This window comes from Anguilla rostrata, chromosome 11 (assembly GCF_018555375.3).
Source record: "Anguilla rostrata isolate EN2019 chromosome 11, ASM1855537v3, whole genome shotgun sequence".
Taxonomy (NCBI): domain Eukaryota; kingdom Metazoa; phylum Chordata; class Actinopteri; order Anguilliformes; family Anguillidae; genus Anguilla; species Anguilla rostrata.
Window position 1 is genome coordinate 16,756,946 of NC_057943.1, and position 19,818 is coordinate 16,776,763.

Below are 19,818 nucleotides of genomic sequence, written 5' to 3' on the forward strand. Positions count from 1 at the left end.
TTCAGCCAATGACGGCTAAGGTTTCAACTGTTAATACAAAATGAACTGCCTTTATAAATCTGAGTATTTTTCTTTATTGGCTTCTTGTGTCAATAATCAGTTGAACGTTCTAACAATCGGAACATGACCCAACTTTGACTGTAACTACTTCTCGCCCTTTCTGTGGACTGAAGGACCGGCAGTCATATACAACGTTATGTTTACACATAAAATGCATATAAAATTGGTAAAGTACATTTTTAAAACCCATGATGAACCTTTCAACATTTAACGTGCAATAAGCTTACTCGTATTTAAATTTTAGCCAAATAAAATTAGGTGTAGTGTAGTCTACATACATAAATGCATGGGTTTTCTTTTTTAATCAGGCTGTATATCAGCAAAATTCTTATTAGCACAGCGTCAAGTGTAGCAACATTTGAGAGGGGCGCAAACGCACTATTATGTTAGATAATTAAAATTAAAAAAATAAACCTCCAGTAGTGAACGGCTGAAACACAAAACATTTTCCAGAAGAGGAACCAATTAGTAGAGCTCTTGTTACCAGAGGAGAAAGTAGAAGCAGTGTTCATAGAATTCCGTCCGTGCTGCTCCTTGTTCTGGATTTCAGAATCCAAGATGGAGGCGATTAGTAAAGCTGGACATCATATGAGTCTAGCAGCTTTGCAACAGCATGATCCGTACATTAACAGAATCGTCGATGTTACCGGACAGGTAGCACTATACACCTTTAACTCGAAAGCAAACGAATGGGTAAGTATAAGCTGTAATTAGCCTTAAATTGTTCTCTGACTTTCTGCTCGTGGCTATGTCAACAGAGGACATCATCCTGTTTGTGTTTAGTTAAGTTGGCCACATATAGACTAACTAAGTTAACCATGCATGACAGAGCCAGTCACATCACTTAGTTACCGTATGTTATATAGTCCACTCTTATGTTAGCAGTTCCACTGTAGTTAATTAGTACTCGCCAAATGAAATAACCAGTGCTAGGCTGATACCGTTAGGTATGAGCGAGCGATCTGTTATTACATATGGCAAACGTTACCTATCGATACGTGTTACCAAATCTGGCAGTGTTAGATACCCTACAGGCTAGGTACGTAGATATCTAAATGGAAAACGTTAGCTAACGAAAACGGTCCGCTAGTGTTATCTTGGATAACATTGGTGGTTTCTTCCGAGAGAACAAATGTAAATCGGTTTGCTTACACTTAGCAAATTTTCAGCGCACCATTGCTACAGTAGCTAGCTAATTAACAGTGTCAGTGGTCTTACTGTAACAATGTGTACCTAGCTAGAAATGCTATCGATAGCTAACTTAGCATTGGAACTGATGTTATCTTGTCGCTTTTTGAGTATTTTTGAAACCTTGTGATTTCTCGCTACCATTGGTTCCTAGCCAGCAGTAAATTAGCCATTAGCTACCGTGTATGATGTTCTGTAAATTAATAAAACGCGGTCTCTGTGTTCGTTAAATTGTAACTGTGACAACTGACCTAAGTTGGCCCCGTTTCATTCCAGGAAAAGACCGACATTGAGGGTACCTTATTCGTGTACACCAGGTATGTAGCTGGCTTCTGATTATGATATAGCCTACAATGCAGCTGGCGCAGCTTTCCGCAGGATAAGTAATCTCTGAGTGTGCCCAAGTTCCAGAGATATTGGGCCTCATTCCCAAAACTTTTATTAAATTATTCTTACTTTTGTTCTTAAAAATGTTCCTATGAAAAACCAGGGATTCATGACACATACCTTTTCTATTTGTGCTCTTCCCTGGTTTATGAGATGATGAATGCTGACTGTTAATACATTTTATGCGAAATCCTGTTCATGTGCTTAGCATAGGGAAACAGCCATGAACAAATATAGATAAGGAATAAAATTATGAATGCCGAAATTTTGGGGGGAAAAACAGTTTACGATCATATTCAAATAAGCATGTTTCGTGAATGAGGCCCATTTTCCCCAATACCAACTCAGCATAGTTTTACCCATAACCTAAAGCAAATCACCGACGTAATCATAATGTGGAAACTGCAGGATAAATCAAATGCAGTGTCCATGAAATGGACTTAAGTGTAATAAACTTTTGTCACCCCAGCAATAGATGAGTAACTTGGTACAGCCCAGTGCTCTCAATTTTTGACATACTTGCCCTTGCCCTGCACGTAAGCTGGACATATATTAAATTACTTCTCTTGGGTTTACTGTGCCTTTGTATTGTGGTAGACAAACATCTGAAAGGTTGAACTCATTTGTAATGAACTGATTTAACATGCATTACCAGTAATAAAAAGGCTTGTATTCAAGTGGTCTTGCCAAAGTGGAATAGCAGATGTTTAATGGGTGTTAAACTTGTGCACTGCTGCTAGTGTTAAGCACATCTCTCTGTCTGATCTCAGGTCTGCTTCTCCCTATCATGGATTCACTATTATGAATCGATTGAATATGAAGAACCTTGTGGAGCCCATCAACAAGGATCTTGAGTTCCAACTGCAGGACCCATTTCTACTCTACAGAAACTCCAACTGTAAGTACAGCAGGAGTTATGGCAACCACGTTTTTTCAGGTTAAGCAGAAGTTACTGCTGTAGTTCATTTGTGAAGACTGCAAGTAAAGCATGGGCAGAGTGTAATTAAGAAGGCAGGTATATGGTATTACAAAAATTCATCCCTTTGATTGGAACTTTTGAATTTGAACTGAGTTTTGATTGTGCTACTGCCCTTTCAATTGTGACACTGGGATCATGGCCAGGAATACAGTCCGTCATCTCTTACCTGATTGACCTCTGTGCTGTGGATATATTTGAAGCTTATTCAAATGCAGTTTGCCTCTGTGGTGTTCCATGCAAAATTAATATGTGCTCTGATATCGACCTCTTGAGTTTTCTTTTTCTTGTCACTGCTTTAGATGTCTTTATCATGTTTATCAAAGACTGCAGTGGTTAAGAGAATGGCTTGGTTTTCCACATAACCATCAAAATATGACAACTGTTGTTATCTGTGCCTCAGAAATAATTTGGGAGATAAATCTGAGATTACAGTGAGCAGCGCCCTTTGTGAGAGAACTGTTATTGTGTTAGAAAGCCTGTTGTATTTGTAGATTTACTTGGATTATTTAACGTACAGGTGCACTGTGCAAAGGGCCTTTTCAGGTCTACGGATGCAGTGGGAGGTAACACAGCAATATCTGAGGGTGCTTTTGAGTAGCATCAGACAAAGAAAGACTGACGACATGTAACGCCTTTTGAGAAAGCTTCTTTTGAGTTTGACTTGCATCAAGTCCCATTTTCCCCCAGTCAATTACTTTCCGTAATCAAATGTCACATTGTCAGAGCAGACATTTGTCTGAATATTGACTGATGCAGCTTATCCAACATTCAGCCAGACTGGATAATTGATTCTCTTGTTGTGGGGGGTTTATGATAAGTTACCAGAGTTTGGAGAGTCTCACCAGATCATATCCTCCTGCTCCAAACACTTTTTCAGTTTTGTCTCTGACTACCCACCCTGTCTCCTGCATGGCCTGAAACCGCCTAATCCAGAAGAAGTAATGGGATTCTGTCCACTCTCTGTGACTTTAGCTGCTCAAATGGGAACATGGGTGCATTTCAGATGTTCTGTATTTGTTGTTATCAGCTGTGCAACTTTCATTTTGAAAATGGGAAAATGATCTTTGGACCGCACTGGGTCTGACTGGGATTGTTGTTCCTTTGTGTAAGGGGCTTTGGCTATGTAATGTACTGTATGAAGGAAAGATGCTCATATGTAATGGCTTGCTGTGTGTGAAAGTTAGCTCAGAACTTTTTTTACATTTCTTTAGGAAAGGAGTTAGAATCTGTATGTATAATTCAAACATGCATACATTTAGTTTCCGTGGAATTAGTTTTTTGTGTGTTTTAAATCAATGCTGTCCGATAATTAGATGGCTATGGCTGTTACTTTTCTTAAGAAGAGTACACTGAGTAATAGAATGTGTCCTCATGTTTTGTCTGGATACCATATGCTGCACACCCATGAACACCTGAACGCCTTTCAATGCATTGAGGGCCTTAGCAGCCCCAGCTGGTATTGTGAAGCAGCAGTGAGCGATATAAAGAGTGAGACTGAAGCTCATACATTCAGCATCTCGAACAGCCCGAGGCTGCAGAATCGGTCTCCGCACTCCCCATCCGCGCGCGCCTCCGCGGCCTCACACAGCGTGCCCACACACTCCGGAGAGCAGCCTCTGCCTTCCACAGCGAGCGCGTTCGCGGGCTTACCTTGGAGCGCGGTGAAGAAGTAGCTCTCCAGGTTCCTCTCGAACACAACCTCTCCCTTGTACCTGAGGTCAGTCTCCGGGAGAGGGGGCTTGTTGAGCAGAAAGAAGCTCATTTCGGCGGTAGATCCGTGAGAGACGGCAGCGTGTCTTCCAGAAGGACGTGAGGGGCTCCTGCGGCCTCCCGGTTCCTGTCATCCGTCCATGTGCCCCCGTTTCCCCGGAGAGGGAGGAAGAGGGCTAGGAGGAGGAGGAGGAGGAGAAAGTGGTTGTGCGGCGCAGCAGCGGGTGTCTCTCCTGGAAACAGCTGTGGATGAGCAGAGAGGACGTAGGCGGCGCGGAGCGTAGGAGCTGCAGGGGGGGCAACGAGGGGGGCTGATTTATGTTACATGGCTTGTTTTCTGTTTTCCACAGAGCTGATTCAGAGGGAAAATTCCAGAGAAGTAGTTAGATTTGAGTAGTTTTGGCAGCGTTAGATCCCCTTCTTGCCTAAGGGCCGTGGCATTCTCCCATGGCTGCGGACGCTGGCGAGCGCGGGCCTTCACAGTGTGTCCCGAGCAGGGGGCAGTGTCCGGCGGCCGCGGCTTCCTCTCTCTCTCAGGGCCTTAGGCTGACCGCCCATCTCTGTGCACCTGGGGTCAGGTGTGTTGTGGCTTAAAGCAGAAAGCGAGGTTCTGGCTTTCACAAACGGCAGCTGCGCTTTTCAGGCAGTCCTGAGGGAGACGGCAGTGTTTACCAGCAGGATGGGGCGGTGCTTTTGCAGCAGCGCTAACCTAGTCGGGTGCCCCCCCCCCCAACCGTCTAGCTCTCCGGGTCCCCAGGTAGACCCAGCAGCGAGGCGAACACTGTTGCTAGGTTTCCTGTCTCTAAGAATAGCGAGCGGAGCCGGGGAAGAGCGCTCCTCGTTAGAGAAATTTGAAAACAGGCGATGGGCTGCCTGCTCCCTCGTGGTCTAAGGAGGCTCCTCTTCTTGTGCTACCAGCATTCCTCCTCCCCCAAGGCTGGAAGGGACCTAAGCACCGGGATCCATCATAGGAGGGCTGTGCTGCACAAGTTTCTGCCCCGCTGATATAGCCGCATCAGACTCAGTAATAATGCAGAGATGGGAAGGGAAGGGCGAGGATCCTGTCCTCTTCTCAGGGAAGAGCTGGTGTTACAGTGGTCAGAACACGTGTCTGAGTAGGCACTTGCCCCTGGTCACAGCAGGGCCTGGTGACAGAACATCACCCAGGCCCGTCACCGTAAGCCCAGGTCTTCCACTGAACTGACCTGTCGCCTCACATTGCTGAGGGGGGGTGGGCGTGGGGGTGTCGTTAGGCCTGTCTCCAGTCTGTGGCAGGTGTGTCAGGGCCGTAGCTCGGGGGTAGAGTCTGTAAGATGAGAGTCGGGGAGAGTGGTGCCACTGACAGGTGGACAGCCCTATTCTCATTAAAACGCTGATACTCCTACAGACTGCCTTGTTTATGCACTCTCACTCCTCGCCTTTCACTGCATTTTTATGCAGCAGTAAGTCTTTTGCATTCAAATGCCTCTCCTTGATGTTGCACAAGGAAAAATATTCTATATTATCCGAGGTTTTTTTCCCCCACCACCATCACGGTTCTGCCACTTTTGATGAACGCTGTTTGCTTTGAGAAGCGCCAAGCGTTCTTTTGTAATGATGCATGCACAGCTTCGCTTAGTGGCTGGTAACCATAGTAACTGGCTTGTTAAAGGTGAGCTAATGCCACCTTTCTCTAAGGTGGCAGCACAAAGCCAAGCTGCCCTTCAACACTCGCACCGTAAGGAGAGATGGTTAACATGGGACATAGGTGATATTTTTACACCACATATGTTGTCATAATAATACAAATAGAGGGAGAGATGGTGGAGAGAGGTAGAGAGGGAAAGGGGACTGAGGAAGGGAGGAGTTGGGAGAGGAGGGGGGGAGTGAGGGAGGGAGAAAATGAAATGTGAAGGACAGGACAGAGGGAAGCAGATGGGTAGAAGGGAGAAGAGCAGACTGATATATGCAAGGGAAAGGGAGGGAGTGAGAGAGGAAAAGAGGAAGAGAAACTGAGATAAGGGCACCATTTGCATTTGCTTTGATGGGTTGGCACCTCCACTGACACACTGTGCCAAGCTGTGGGTACAAGGTCAAGCTCCTGGGCTGTCTCCTCACATGTATCCCTTTCCTGATTGGAGGGAAGCTTCCTGCATTCACTCTGTGCTTTTCAGTGCACTGAATCCCACATTCAAACTTTTGAAGCTGAATGATAACCATTGCTGTCATTTTCCCTTAATTGCACTGTCTGTTTATCAGCAGTTTGCTCAATTGCCACAAAACTGTTTACCTTGAAGTGGAGTGTAGAGTCGCAAACATGTAGCAGATATTTGGCATGGTTAAATGAGTTTACTCCAAATCTCTGCCTAACATCATACATTGCTGCCTCCTCTCAAATGCACAACATGAAGAGGAGAGGTTTTCTATACTAATGCAAGAAAAAGCCATTTTCAGAAGCTGTGGTTTATTTAGTCATGTTTTTTCAAATGGAAATCATGCAGAATATTTGCGAAAACATTTTCCTTGTTCAGGTGCTATCCATCTGCCCAATTTGGTATGATTAGTTGCTCTCTGAAATGCACTTCAGTCAGGTAGTTATTGTACACAAAATAACAGAGTGGACAGATGACAAGTGCATTTCTGAACCCTTTGTGAGTTTTCTAGCCAGTCAATTGACAGTGCCCATCCCCCAGGGAGCAGGGCACTAGCTTGGAGCTGGTCATTACGTGCGTGCGTGCGTGTGCGTGTTCATGGACTGTACCAGGCCTTGACTACAGTCAGGCAGACAGGAGTAATCGCTCACAGATTGGCAGGCATGAGCAGAGGCTCATTTTCCTCTATGGCCCCCACCTGCTTGCCCCATAGCTGTGTCAGAGAGCTCTCTTATCTTTACTGGCCATTAAGCTATCTGCAGAACCCTTGTTATCTCTACCGGAGGGTTGCTCTGATGGTTTCACAATAGGAGCTTGTCGCGCTGGTGTTGAATAGGTCCATGCTAAGTGGTAGAATGTGTGTGATTGGTTGTTTTATGTGGCTGCAGAAGATGGTGCGCTACACCTGGAGCCAGCCCTCTTGTCTGAGCAGAGGCTCATGAGAGATTAGAAGCTGGAGCTGCAGAGGGTGATTTCTGCTTTGTGTTTTCGAAGGAACTGAAAATGCAGAATTACAGATGACTCGCTTCAGTTCAATCCCTGAGTTGTATCTCATTTGCTCTGGTTAAAGCCTGATTTCGAACATCCAGAGGACATTGGTATGTGGGCTTTAATACAGTATTTCACTCACTTTGGGTTGCATGAGAAAAGTATTTCACTGAGGCAAAGTGCTAAACTTCAGATCTATTCAAAAACAATAAAAATAGGCGTGTGAAAAATCTGAGGTACCGCATGGTTGGAGCAGATGCTGGTGCAGAAAGGGGGCACAGGTAATCGGATGTTTCTGGATGTTTCCGTAATGTTAATGTGAGCTCAGATGCGCTTTCTCCCTTTGCTGCTCCCACACCCGCGGATCGGTCTTGAAGGAGAATGAAACCGACGGCGGCTGAGAGCCCTGCAGCGAAGCCGCTCTCCCGGTGCATAGTCAAACAGCCACCCCCATCCCGAGACACGGCTCGGCCTTAACCCTTTCCTCCCCTCTCTCTACCCCCCCACAGTGGCCATCTACAGCATCTGGTTCTACGACAAGAGCGACTGCCAGCGGATCGCCCAGCTCATGGCCAGGTAAGGGACGGTGCTCTCCGCTCCACTTTGGGAGGGGTTCACTTCGCACCAGACAGAGAAGAGTCCACGCACCCACCCAACTTCCTCCTTGGGTATCATGTTGTGGGGGCCGCTGCCTTGTCCGCAAGGCCTTGGCTTTCGAAATGGGGGATTTAGTGTCCACGTTTGCGTGTTTTATCTCGGTATCGCTCACCCATGGGTGTTCCGGAACCATCCCACAGGGCGGTGGGGAGTCGCCCATCCCAGGCAGAGGTGGGAGGAGCCTCCTGTAGTTCGCCGTTGTGTGAAAATGCGAGGCGACAACGTGTCCTTCTCCGAGAGTAGGAACCCCGGGCTGCAGGCTACCTGTCTTGCCATATTGCCAGAGATCTGTTTCCCTAGCAACCATGCCAGGCATGTGCAGGGCTCTGCCAAGGACCGAAAGGAACATCATCCCCCTGAAACAAAATGAAAGGCAGCAACAGTAATAAAGCTATAATATCAAAATCTCTAAATGTTTGTGCAATATATTAGCTGTTAACACATCTGCACCAAAGAATGAATTCTCTGCGTCAACCTTGGTCATAAAAATGTCTGCCTATTCTGTAAATACCTGAGGAATGTAAGTATGACCAATATATTTGTAAGCTGTAAATGGGTCATAAATGTCTGTATGGATGCTCAACCTGAGGCAATGCCATTTCAGTAACACTTGAAGAATCAGAATAACATACGTTTGTACAGGTTACAGGTTCACCATAAGTGCATATATAACTTACTCAGACTAAAACAAACAAAGGAGAATAGTAGTAGACATTTGTTGGGTCTTATTTTCAAACATGCCATATAAAAATATTTTTGAGATTATGGCAAAACCTCATTGAAAACAGGCCAGAGTAATTTCTTAGCAAATTGTCTCCTGGCTGTATTTATAAAATAAAAAAAATAAGAAGATTTATTTTCCTGCAGTAGGAATATTCCGGCAGGTGTGCTTGAGTTAGAAGGCTGCGTTTCTGTACCCTGCACCAGACTGCCGTTGCCGTGGCCATTTTGCCTGCTTGTTGCCAGGGTGCTGTTCTGCTGGTCATTTCCTGAATGAGCAGGATGAGGAGGCTTGGGCCAGCCCTCATCCTGGCGGGTAACACTCGGTTTGTCCAAAGGCAGCGTGTGTCTGAGGACTGAAAGCGTGTGGCTCACGCCAAACCCGCGGGAGCCTGACGCTCTCCTGGCAGGTCTTGCTGACCGCCACGGAGCAGCGCTGGTCTTTCGACGCGCACGCGCGTTTGAAACTGGCGTCCGGGTCGCTCAGGGTCGGCTGTTTTCGGGCCTTTGTCCTCAGGGTGGTGAAGCAGGAGGCGCTGCAGGCCCAGCAGGCACCCCCGGACAGGAGCACCCCCAGCAGGACCAACGGCTGCGTGGACGAGAGGCCCATCGACATCCTGGAGCTGCTGAGCAAGGCCAAAGAGGAATACCAGAGAGTGAGGCCCGGCTCTACCCAGCAGCCCTCTGCACACCTGCCCCACAGCACGGCTCCCTTTACAGTATACTATACCCCTTTACACTGCTCTACACTCACCCACTATGCCCATCACTGTGTGTTACCCTGGTGTACACATCTCACCCCAGTGCTATGTCATAATGCACTGTTTTACAAAGCTCTGCGCTGGCCTTCATAATAACTGTATCCAGCTGTATCGGTACTCGGTAGATGGCCTATGCCCACATACCTCTATCTGCCTTAGCAGCCCGAAAATGAAATCATTTCATTCTCATCTTTGTGCCTGTATTGCACTAGATTTCCTGTTTAAAACTGTGACAGGCTGTCAAGTGCAGCCGCTCTACCTAATCCTGGTGAAGGTGATTGCCCAGCACACTGACTACCCTGTACATCTCATTACAGATGTCACATACCTGACTGTACACGAGACAGCTCTGTATCAAAACTACAACACTTGGTATTGTGTTATACTGTGCTGGACTATGCTGCACCACTGCCCTGAGCTACATTAGATCAAAGTAAATTTCCGCCCCCTGCCAGACCAAGCTTTGGTTTATGCAGCTTCCTCCCACGAGCAAATGCACAGCTTTTAAGAAATACTTTTATCAGGATGTGTTTTGCTGTAGAGTGCTGCAGCACAGAGACATGTTGTTGAGGGTTATGCAGGGGCAGAGTGGAAGTATTAATATTGATATTATGCGGTGGGTGTGGTGGAAGGCTGTCTGACTCTGCAGTGGGACAGATGAGTGTGTTAGAGGATCGAGGGCAGGTTTGGGAGGGGCGTAGCTGTACCCTCCTCTGTCAGGGTCTTTATGCCCTTGCATGGACGCACATGACATGGAAAGAGCTGGGGAGCCCACTGCTGCGCGCCCCTCCCTCTCTGACCCACACAGCGCACCGTCCTGTGAGCTGCAGATGGAGATCTAATCACTGAGCCGTCTGCCAGCCGGCTACTGACTGCAGCCAGGCACGTACAGCTCACTCAGACACGCACGCGCAGACACTCAGACAGACACACACAGACACACACGCACACACACACACACACTCAGACACCACGACACTAGACAGACACACACACACTCAGCCACCAGGACACAGACACACACACACACACACACTCAGACACGCATGCGCAGACACACAGACAGACAGACAGACACACACACACACACACACACACACACACACACACACACTCAGACAAGCACACGCAGACACTCAGACACACACACACACACTCAGAGACACACACACACACACACACACATGCGCAGACACTCAGACAGATAGACACACACGGAGACACACGCACACACCAAGCAGGGATTTAGGAGTCTGGGTGTGATTAAATCACAGATTAATCCCGCTGTGTGGCCTAAAGCAGGCGCTGCGCGTAGAGCAGTGATGTGACTCCAGCCTGCTAGGTGCTGTACGTCTACAGTGACACAGATTATGTGTCTCTCATGGCTGTGATGAAGTGACCCCACTCCATTACAGTGTAAAACTCTCCCAATGTCTTAGTCTTTGTGTCACTCCTCCTATACCCCTGTCACAGAGTCGCCCTCTGTAATAGAAGAAGAGCCTTTCATTGGAATAGCAGAGCATTTATCTTTACCATACTGTCTGATCGGACTTTCTCATTTGCAAAAGCTTACACAAGTGCAGAGGGAAGATGCTTGGATCTTTTCCAAGGAAGATAATGCAGGTTAAATCTGTGGCTGGCTGAAAGCTGAAAGAATCGCATGTTTGGAGAGATGGGGAGTGTAGGGCGCTCCACAGTGGAGGAAATTAGTGCGCTGGCTCTATGCTCACAGAAGGGCTTCAACCAGCAGAACACCACCGCACCCTACCCAAAAAAATAGCACTTAAAACCACTAGGTCAAAGGGAGATCATCCAATTTGATTCTGGTGTTTTCACCAGATGTTTTTGTGTTTTTCCTATGTCAAGGGATAATCACTGCTGTCACAGATGTTTACAATATTTACTCTTTATTATTTAGTAATGTTATTCCCCATAAGAAATGCAGGATGTCCTAATAGTTTGCCAGTTCCTTTGTCTTGCTGCCACCTAGTGGTTTCCTTCTCCTTTCCTTCATTACAGCATAACGGTGTGCCTAAACTTGAGTCTTAGTTCAACCACAAACAATCATTATCTTGTTAAGGCGTAATATTAATGGTAAATTCTGAGGATGTCAAGGATTGAATATGAAAATTAGCTGTTGTTTTTTTTTTCATATTATTTATGTTTTAAGTCTATTTCCTGATAGAAGATTTGCCCTCAGCTTGCTGTCTTCAGGATTAAATTTGGCCAGATTTGACCAGATTTGCTTGTGCCTTGGTATTTTAAAAAAAAGTCAAATAGTTTTATTTCCTCTATTTGTTTTCAAGAGCCAGACTGGTGAACCTGAAGCTTCCACAAACGCAGAGCCCAGCCACAATCCAGAGCCCCCGCAGGCTGCTGGGGACGCCACAGCAGAGCGAGGGGGGGGCCTGCCTCAGCACGACAAGGTCTGTGAGCAGTAACTATCACACACGCACGCACGCACGCACGCACACACGCACATACACACACATACGCACGCACACACACATACACGCACGCACGCACGCAGATACACACGCACGCACATACATACATACACGCACGCATGCACATACACACACACACATGCACGCACACACGCACGCACACACACACACATACACACACAGTGTAGGGGGGCCTGCCTCAGCACGACAAGGTCTGTGAGCAGTAACTATCACACACGCACACACACACACACACACACACACACACACACGCACACACATACACACACAGTGTAGGGGGGCCTGCCTCAACACGACAAGGTCTGTGAGCAGTAACTATCACACACGCACACACACACACACACACACGCACATACACACACACACACACGCACGCACGCGCACGCACACATACACACACAGAGTGTGGGGGGGCCTGACTCAGCACGACAAGGTCTGTGAGCAGTAACTATCACACATACACACGCGCACGCACGCGCGCGCACGCACACACATACACACGCACACACGCACGCGCACGCACACATACACACACAGAGTGGGGGGCCTGACTCAGCACAAGGCGGTTTGTGATAAAGTCTTACTGCTCCCCAGTGGATAGTATCTATCAGCCAGCATCAGTTTGTCACTGCTTTGAGTGCAAAGGCAGCACCCGAGCCCTGTGCCATCAGCCAATAGAATGGGGCTGAAAATGCTGGCCATGGTATTGGACAGCAGAACAGGGTATTTGTCATTTTTCTCTAGAAGAAAAATGTACTATTTTTAAAAATCACTGGAGAAGGGAAGTGACTGGTCATTAGGGGTGAAATAACCCCTCCTCCTCTGTGAGGTTTCACTTCCTGGTCATAGCACAGTACAATAGAGATGCCCATCCTAACAGTGAAGATCCTCGTCTTGAGGCTGCATCTTGGCTTCCTTACTCTTGGCTGTCTGTGTTTAGCATTTGCTTTAATACAGGACATGTTTACAGGATAGATTAGCATGGCTGACACTATGGTTAATTTATGTGTTATTTCCTGTTGTTACTACTGGAAATATAGTGAATGCAGTTATGCGCATAGCTTTTTGTGAATCTGTGGGTAAGACCATGAGCTGAATGCACTGTGGTTTTGGGAGAGTGTCTGAAGCGAGTGCTTGGTGCCCCGCAGAGCTCTCACTCTGGCCTGAAGCAGATCACGGTGGAGGAGCTGTTCGGCAGCTCTGTGCCGAAGGAGCCAGCGGCGGTGGGGCTGCCGGGCCAGAGCGGCTCGGAGAAGGGCCCGGCGGAGGGCTTCCTGCTCGGACACAGCGCCGCCCCGCCCTTCCCCTTCGAACCCTCGCTGCTGCCCCGCCTCAACACCGACCCCGGGGGGGACCGCTCGGCCGACCGGCACCTGGCCCCCGCGCTGGTCCCCCTGCCGGACGTGAAGGGCGTCCCCGGCTATGCCCTGCACCCCAGCCCGGTGTTCCACGCCCCACCCGCCTCCCCCCTCCTGGCGGGCCAGTCTGGGGCCGAATCCCAGGCCCCGCCTGCCCAGGCCCCACGCTGCCCCCCCAACGGGCCCTCCTACGGAGCCCAGAACCTTCTGAGCCAGCTCCAGCCCGACCCGCTGCCGCCGCCCGCCGCCCTCGCCAAGCCCGCCCTCGCGCCCAACTTCCTGCCTGCTCAGCTGGCCACGCCCGAGTCCTTCAAAGAGCCCATTAAACCTGCGGCCTATAGCGCCCTCCCTCCAGCGCCCATTCAGGTACATGCAATTCGGTTTCATGCATTTTACAGCCTCCGTTTCGCACCGCGATACACGGCCACCGTCTTGTCTGTGAACATATGGAGCCTTCTGAAGATGAAGAAATTCCATTTTTTGTGTTTGAATTTTGAGATTGAAAAATGTTTATCTTTAAATCTTTTTCTTGCCATTATAAGTCCATTATAAAATCATTGATTTACAAATTCCCTTAAATTCTATTTAAAGGTCTGTAGAATTTCAGTGTTTAACATTGCTGCTCTGTACAGCTCTCTGCTCCCCTCTACTGGATAAAGTGATTACTAAAATTTTGAAATCCACTTGCATATATTACACATTTACATTGAGAAATGTAACATAGATGATTTATAATGCTAGACTAACACAGTCCCATTATTTAATACTGGTGGGAATTGTTTGCCTGAGCCAGTTTGACACTTAAGGTCACAGGTATTGTTTTGGTGAACATGTGATCTTTTTCTCCACTGCCCTTAAGATGGTGCCGTTGAAGGCGGGGCCTGCAGTGTCACGGGCGGAGCCTTCGGTACTGCTCTCACCCAGTGTGTTCCAGCATTCCGTTACCAAGACGCCCGAGCTGGATAGGAAGCCTGCCCCTCCCTCTCCCTCCTCCCTGGCAGGAACAGAGCCACCCTCCCCTTTCAACAGGCTCCAGCTCCAGGACACACTCATCCACCTCATCAAGGTACAGCACTGACCATCTCTGTCCTCATCAGGGTACAGAACTGACCCTCTCAGTCCTCATCAGAGTACAGCACTGACCCTCTCAGTCCTCATCAGAGTACAGCACTGACCCTCTCAGTCCTAATCAGGGTACAGCACTGACCCTCTCAGTCCTCATCAGGGTACAGAACTGACCCTCTCAGTCCTCATCAGAGTACAGCACTGACCCTCTCAGTCCTCATCAGAGTACAGAACTGACCCTCTCAGTCCTAATCAGGGTACAGAACTGACCCTCTCAGTCTCTCAGTACGCTGACCTCCAGTCTCATCAGAGTACAGCACTGACCCTCTCAGTCCTCATCAGAGTACAGCACTGACCCTCTCAGTCCTAATCAGGTCAAGCCTCTCAGTCTCATCAGGGTACATACTGACCCTCAGTCTCATCGAGTACAGCATGACCCTCAGTCCATCAGAGTAAGCACTGACCCTCACATCAGGTACAGCATGACCCTCTCAGTCTCATCAGGGTAAACTGCCTCTCAGTCCTCATCGGTACAGCACGCCTCTCAGTCCTCATCGAGTACAGCACTGACCATCTCTGTCCTCATCAGGACAGACTGACCCTTCAGTCTAATCAGGTACGAACTGACCCTCTAGTCTCATCAGGTTCACACTGACCTAAAGCTTAGTATACTGTAGAGTGAAAATCTTTTTCTTGCCAAAAGTCCATTATAACATCATCATCATTAATTTACAAATGTACTTAAATTCTATTTAAAAGCCTGTGGAAATTCAGCGTGTACAAAATTTGTTTTTACCAGTAATTTCCTCTATATATATATATTAATAGGTTTTTCCTGTCTTGTAGAATGATTCCAGCTTCCTCAATGCCATTCACGAAGCCTATCTACAGAGCCTTTCCAAGGACCTGAACAACATGAAGCTATAGCCATCAGGACAGAACGAGCCACGTCTCACACGCACACAAACACATTCGTGCTTATTCTCAGTACCGAAGCACTCAGAGTGCACCCTCCAGGTAAAGGAACCCATATATGAGACCATACAAGCAGCAGGTACACACACACAGCACCTTGTGTTTCACGCCGGCCCTGCCTGGTGAACACCGCGGTTTGAGGTACACCACCTCTCCTCACCCTCCAGGTTTCTCTTTTCCGGATTTTTCTGTGAAGGATCAAACGAGCACACACTACACGCGACTGTGAACACGAGCTTCTCTTTATGTGTGCTGTCGTCATTAGCTTTGCGCAACTCGTACCGTGAGAGCGATTCATTTTAGAGGATTCTTTCCAGAAAAAAGCTCTGTCTGAGGAGGACTCGAGTGCATTTTATTTGAGAGTGTAGTCAGGCGAATGTCAGGTGATAGCTCAAGCTCAGGTGGGAGTCGTGCAGTATAGAGATACTGCAGTATAGAGTAGTATTGGCTGCTTCCCTTACCTCAATGAAAGAATTGTGAGTTGTCGGCATACAGTATCAAAGTTTTGCATTTCACTCAGATCTCCACATCACACTGCTCTGAGGTGAAGGTGCATTGACATTTTTAAGCTTTGCTGACGTGACCAATTGTTTCCCTTTACTTTGTATTTGCTCATATTACAACCTTTGCTCAGTATTCATTTATTATATATTCTGCCAGACATTGTTGGTTTACTGTTTTTTGTTTGGGTCCATCTTTGAACCCCCTGTGTAAGGTCCATTAACAAAACTGCTCCTTTACCAGTCTGCCTGGTAAGAACAGTGCGGTTTTAGTGGAAATGACTGGCTGTTTTCAGAATAATAGATTACTCAGTGTTTGATTATTAATCCTGCTACTAAGTGCTACCATTTAACAACCATGGTTACAATTATACATGCTTTCTCAACTATTTAGGTCACTTTAGTTGTCAGAGGAAAATAAAGTTTTTGTTTTGTTTTTTAAGGAATGAAACCATTGAATTCTCTGGAGATATTTCTATGTATATACTGGTCAGTAAAGAAAAGCAAATAATTCTGAGCTGTGAATCTCATGTGAATCCATTGTCATAATGGGATCAACTTTAAAGAAAAAAAGAAAAATGTGGGTTATGAATTTTTTTCTTCATTCTTTTTCTCACACTGCGTTTATTAGCTTTGTGTTTGCAGCTTTCATGGCCTTTGTGCAGCCTTCTCCAAATACCACAAGTCCTGTAAATGATTGAATAAGTATGTGAATGTCACTCTTCTGCAGCAGCTGTTTGTAGAAATTATATATCCCATGTATTTCACTGTGGTAGTCGTGTCCCTTTTAGCATTTAGCCATTATGTCACCCCCTGGCATTGTGAAAAGTAGCGTGTTGTTCCCTCTGCTCCCAAAGTGCTTATGTATCTGACATTTAGCATCATGTCTCAGTGCTTTAGATTGTATGTTCTTTAAAGCCAGCATGAGTTTTCAATTATTGGTGAATGTTTTATCTGACATTGCAAGTAAATGAGACCCATGCTACAATTAGTCAACATTGTTAAACTAAGCCCTCTGGTGAGATGCTTTCTGTTTTTGTTTTAACTGCAGCCTTAATAATTCGGAAGTAATGGTCTCATTTTTTTGACTGCCTTGAGTATATTTTCCCCATAAGAAGGGCTTCAATTGTGTGGAATGCGGGCAATTAAGTTGCTTAAATTTACTGTTGAGACAAACCAGTTGTTTAGGGCACCCTGTTTTTTCTCTTTTTTCTTTTAACTGCTCCAAATCAGTGACTTTACAGGGTAACAAATGACTGCATCCTGAGTTCTTCGTGCACACCCCATCACAGAATTATCTTTTAATTAAAGCATATGCACACATTAGTTTTTTTTTTCTAGTTATTTCTTTTGACATTATTAAAGAAAAGCAACATTTTCAGTGCGGTGCCACCTCAGAGCACTGTCATTAAGATTAGATTATTTTAAATTAACATGTCCCCATTTTAAGGTTTTATGATGTCTAAAAACAACAGCATGGTGTGTATGGTGCCTTTGTTGTGGTAGTTGAGAATCTTGAACGTGTCCAGATGTCTGTCTTGTGACATCACAGGAAACAGATTCATCTCTCATTGTAGGGGGACGCTGTATGAGCGTTTAATTTGGGGTTTGGTTGCGCAGTTGAATGTTTAGCTTGGTTTGACATGGAATACAGATGTCTGCTGCTTGTCCTTTGTGAGAGAAATGTGTTGTTGCAAAGGTGTTTATGCCAGAAGAAATTTATTTTATTTTTTCATTTGGCTTTATTTATTTGTGTCTCTTAAAGACATTATTAAAACAAATGCCATTGGGATGAATTGCAGTATTAAAATTAACCCCACCCCCCCCCCATCCTTTTAAAACCTTCTTTCACACTGGATTTATGGCAGATTAACTGTTGAGGTGTACAGATCAGCATGCAGTTAACTGAGCAGCAGGACTTGATTGATTAAGAGCGTATGGAACAAAAACCAGCTTACAAATTGTGCTCCTAAGTTCCAGGGATGGGAATGTGTCCGATTTGGGGTTTTTTCCTTGCACTACAGCCCTCCTGCAGGACTCACCGCCCCTTCTTTTGCTGCTGTCATCCTTTTGTTCTCTCTTTCATCACATGATTTTGTACATTACAAGTCTATTTTTATATTTAAAAAAAGAAATAAAATAAAATAAAGTGGTGCTTGCAGCTATTTCTGATGTGTCTGTCTAGTACTTGCAACTGTCTCTTGTGGTTTTCTCTCTCCTGAATGGTTTGTCAACTCTTTGGATGTGAAGTGTCATTCTGCAGTATTACTCTCAGAATAATAAAGACATTGTTGTGGGAAGCACTCGGTGAGGTGACCGCGCGGCGTAGGTATAAACGTGTAGTCAGAGGGTTTCCTGCCATTCATTCCTCTAGTGTGTTCTATATTTATTTGTGTGAATTGCTGAATGTGCATAGTGATCGGTGTAGTCACCTTATAAATTGAACACAGTTTTGGGTCTCATCTCGCATATATAAAAATTAAAGCTGGGAATATGCCCACTTCCCAGTAACTCTTGGCACGTGAGCCGTTCATATTTTGTACACTAGATGGCAATGCAGTCATTTCACTTTCAAGAAGGTACTGTACTGTGAGGTACTGTACAGGATCTGACATTTATACAATAAAGCCGCAGCATAGTTAATTTTAGCGATGTAGGCTAAAATAAGAAGAATGAACATTATTTTGACTAAACATTAATAACTCATTGATAAGCTCTACCACACATTTAACCAAGACTAGTCGACTGATCTGTTTCTGCTATAAACGTTTTAACTAGGTTAAAAAAATCATCTAAATGGGTTTCCTTGAAAATCTCCATTGCAATGTATGATAACAGGAAGCCATGAGCTTTTATTTTGAGACCGATCGCTAAGGGTACTGTTCATGTTCATTTTTTATTGTGCTAAGATGGGGTGTGCCATCATGCAGGAGCTGAAGGCAGTGTTTGGTGTGTGTGGTGGTTGCTGTTGATCCAGATGGTCCTGTTCGGTCATGCACTTTGCATACTGTAAGAGAGCCTGTTCTTTCCATCTTTAATTAATGTGGATTACACCCACTAATCTATTCCTCTTAAACTGTATTTCTGAGGTGCAAGCAAACAGGACACAGCATTAGGACAACACCAATGTTACCATAATTCACAATTAATATAATTCCCTGTATCCCACAGGATAGTAGAGGCTGTATTTAAATATTTTTTTCTACCTATTTTTTTTCCAGATCATCAGTATGTTGACTTGTGATCTCACCACTCAGTGATTTTGAGTACGCATACTGTAATATCACTTTCAAAGTTTGCAATGCATATTGTAGATTGGAACATCCAACTTTCAAATTCCTTTTTCTGAAATGGCACTGAAATTTCCTGGTTCACTAATTTAACTTTACCATGATGACATCTGCATAATTCAACCCCATGCAAAGAGAAGAGAAATGGGTACTTTTTCACAAATTCATGGTATTGAATTCACTGGGCAGGTATTCTAGTCCCAAAGGCACTGAATGTGGTAGAACTTGAGGATGAATAAGGTGCTTCAATAATACTAAGGAGTTTTTTCCACATATTTGCATGTCAGTTATTTGCTGGTCAGCACTTACCTACCGGGACATAAAGATAATCCCAAATAGTCCGAACTCTCCATTCAGCACGAGTGATCTCACAATGGTCCTCCTCTGCCTGCTCTTTCATGTCTATTTTGGAGGGATTGCTCGTCAAAATATTCAAGTCTTGTTTGGAGAAGAAAAAAATGACAGACCTGTGGATGTGGTCATTCTTGGGGTGTCCGTGTTACTTCCGTCACAGCGAGTTGCAAGCAGCACTGCCTCATGGGTCCTTTCTATAGGGAAGAAAGGAACAACTCTTGAAAGAG

The 19,818-nt window shown here is 45.8% G+C and overlaps 2 protein-coding genes across 18 annotated transcripts in view; one reads left to right on the forward strand and one right to left on the reverse strand.

The window, feature by feature from the left end:
* LOC135234095 (voltage-dependent L-type calcium channel subunit alpha-1D-like) overlaps positions 1-5,029 on the reverse strand; it is an 89,103-nt gene extending 84,074 nt beyond the window's left edge. For 4 of the 16 annotated variants that reach the window (XM_064298277.1, XM_064298273.1, XM_064298272.1 and 1 more), the window contains exon 1: positions 4,265-5,028. In XM_064298277.1, coding sequence (XP_064154347.1) covers positions 4,265-4,376 — 112 coding nt within the window. In that variant the 5' untranslated portion in view covers positions 4,377-5,028. Of the gene's footprint in view, positions 1-4,264 lie in introns of all 16 variants that reach the window. The other 12 variants (XM_064298274.1, XM_064298275.1, XM_064298284.1 and 9 more) reach the window with 6 other exon arrangements.
* On the forward strand, positions 541-18,112 carry dcp1a (decapping mRNA 1A). 2 transcript variants are annotated; one of them, XM_064298296.1, is made up of 9 exons: positions 541-753; positions 1,525-1,565; positions 2,406-2,533; positions 7,953-8,019; positions 9,338-9,476; positions 11,888-12,007; positions 13,198-13,773; positions 14,267-14,473; positions 15,319-18,112. In XM_064298296.1, the coding sequence occupies exons 1-9, from the start codon at positions 619-621 to the stop codon at positions 15,397-15,399; spliced, it is 1,494 nt and encodes a 497-aa protein (XP_064154366.1). In that variant the 5' UTR covers positions 541-618; the 3' UTR covers positions 15,400-18,112. The 2 variants fall into 2 exon arrangements, with proteins under 2 accessions (XP_064154366.1, XP_064154367.1); XM_064298297.1 differs by having other exon boundaries at positions 551-753; positions 9,338-9,539.
* Positions 18,113-19,818: the final 1,706 nt, after the last annotated feature.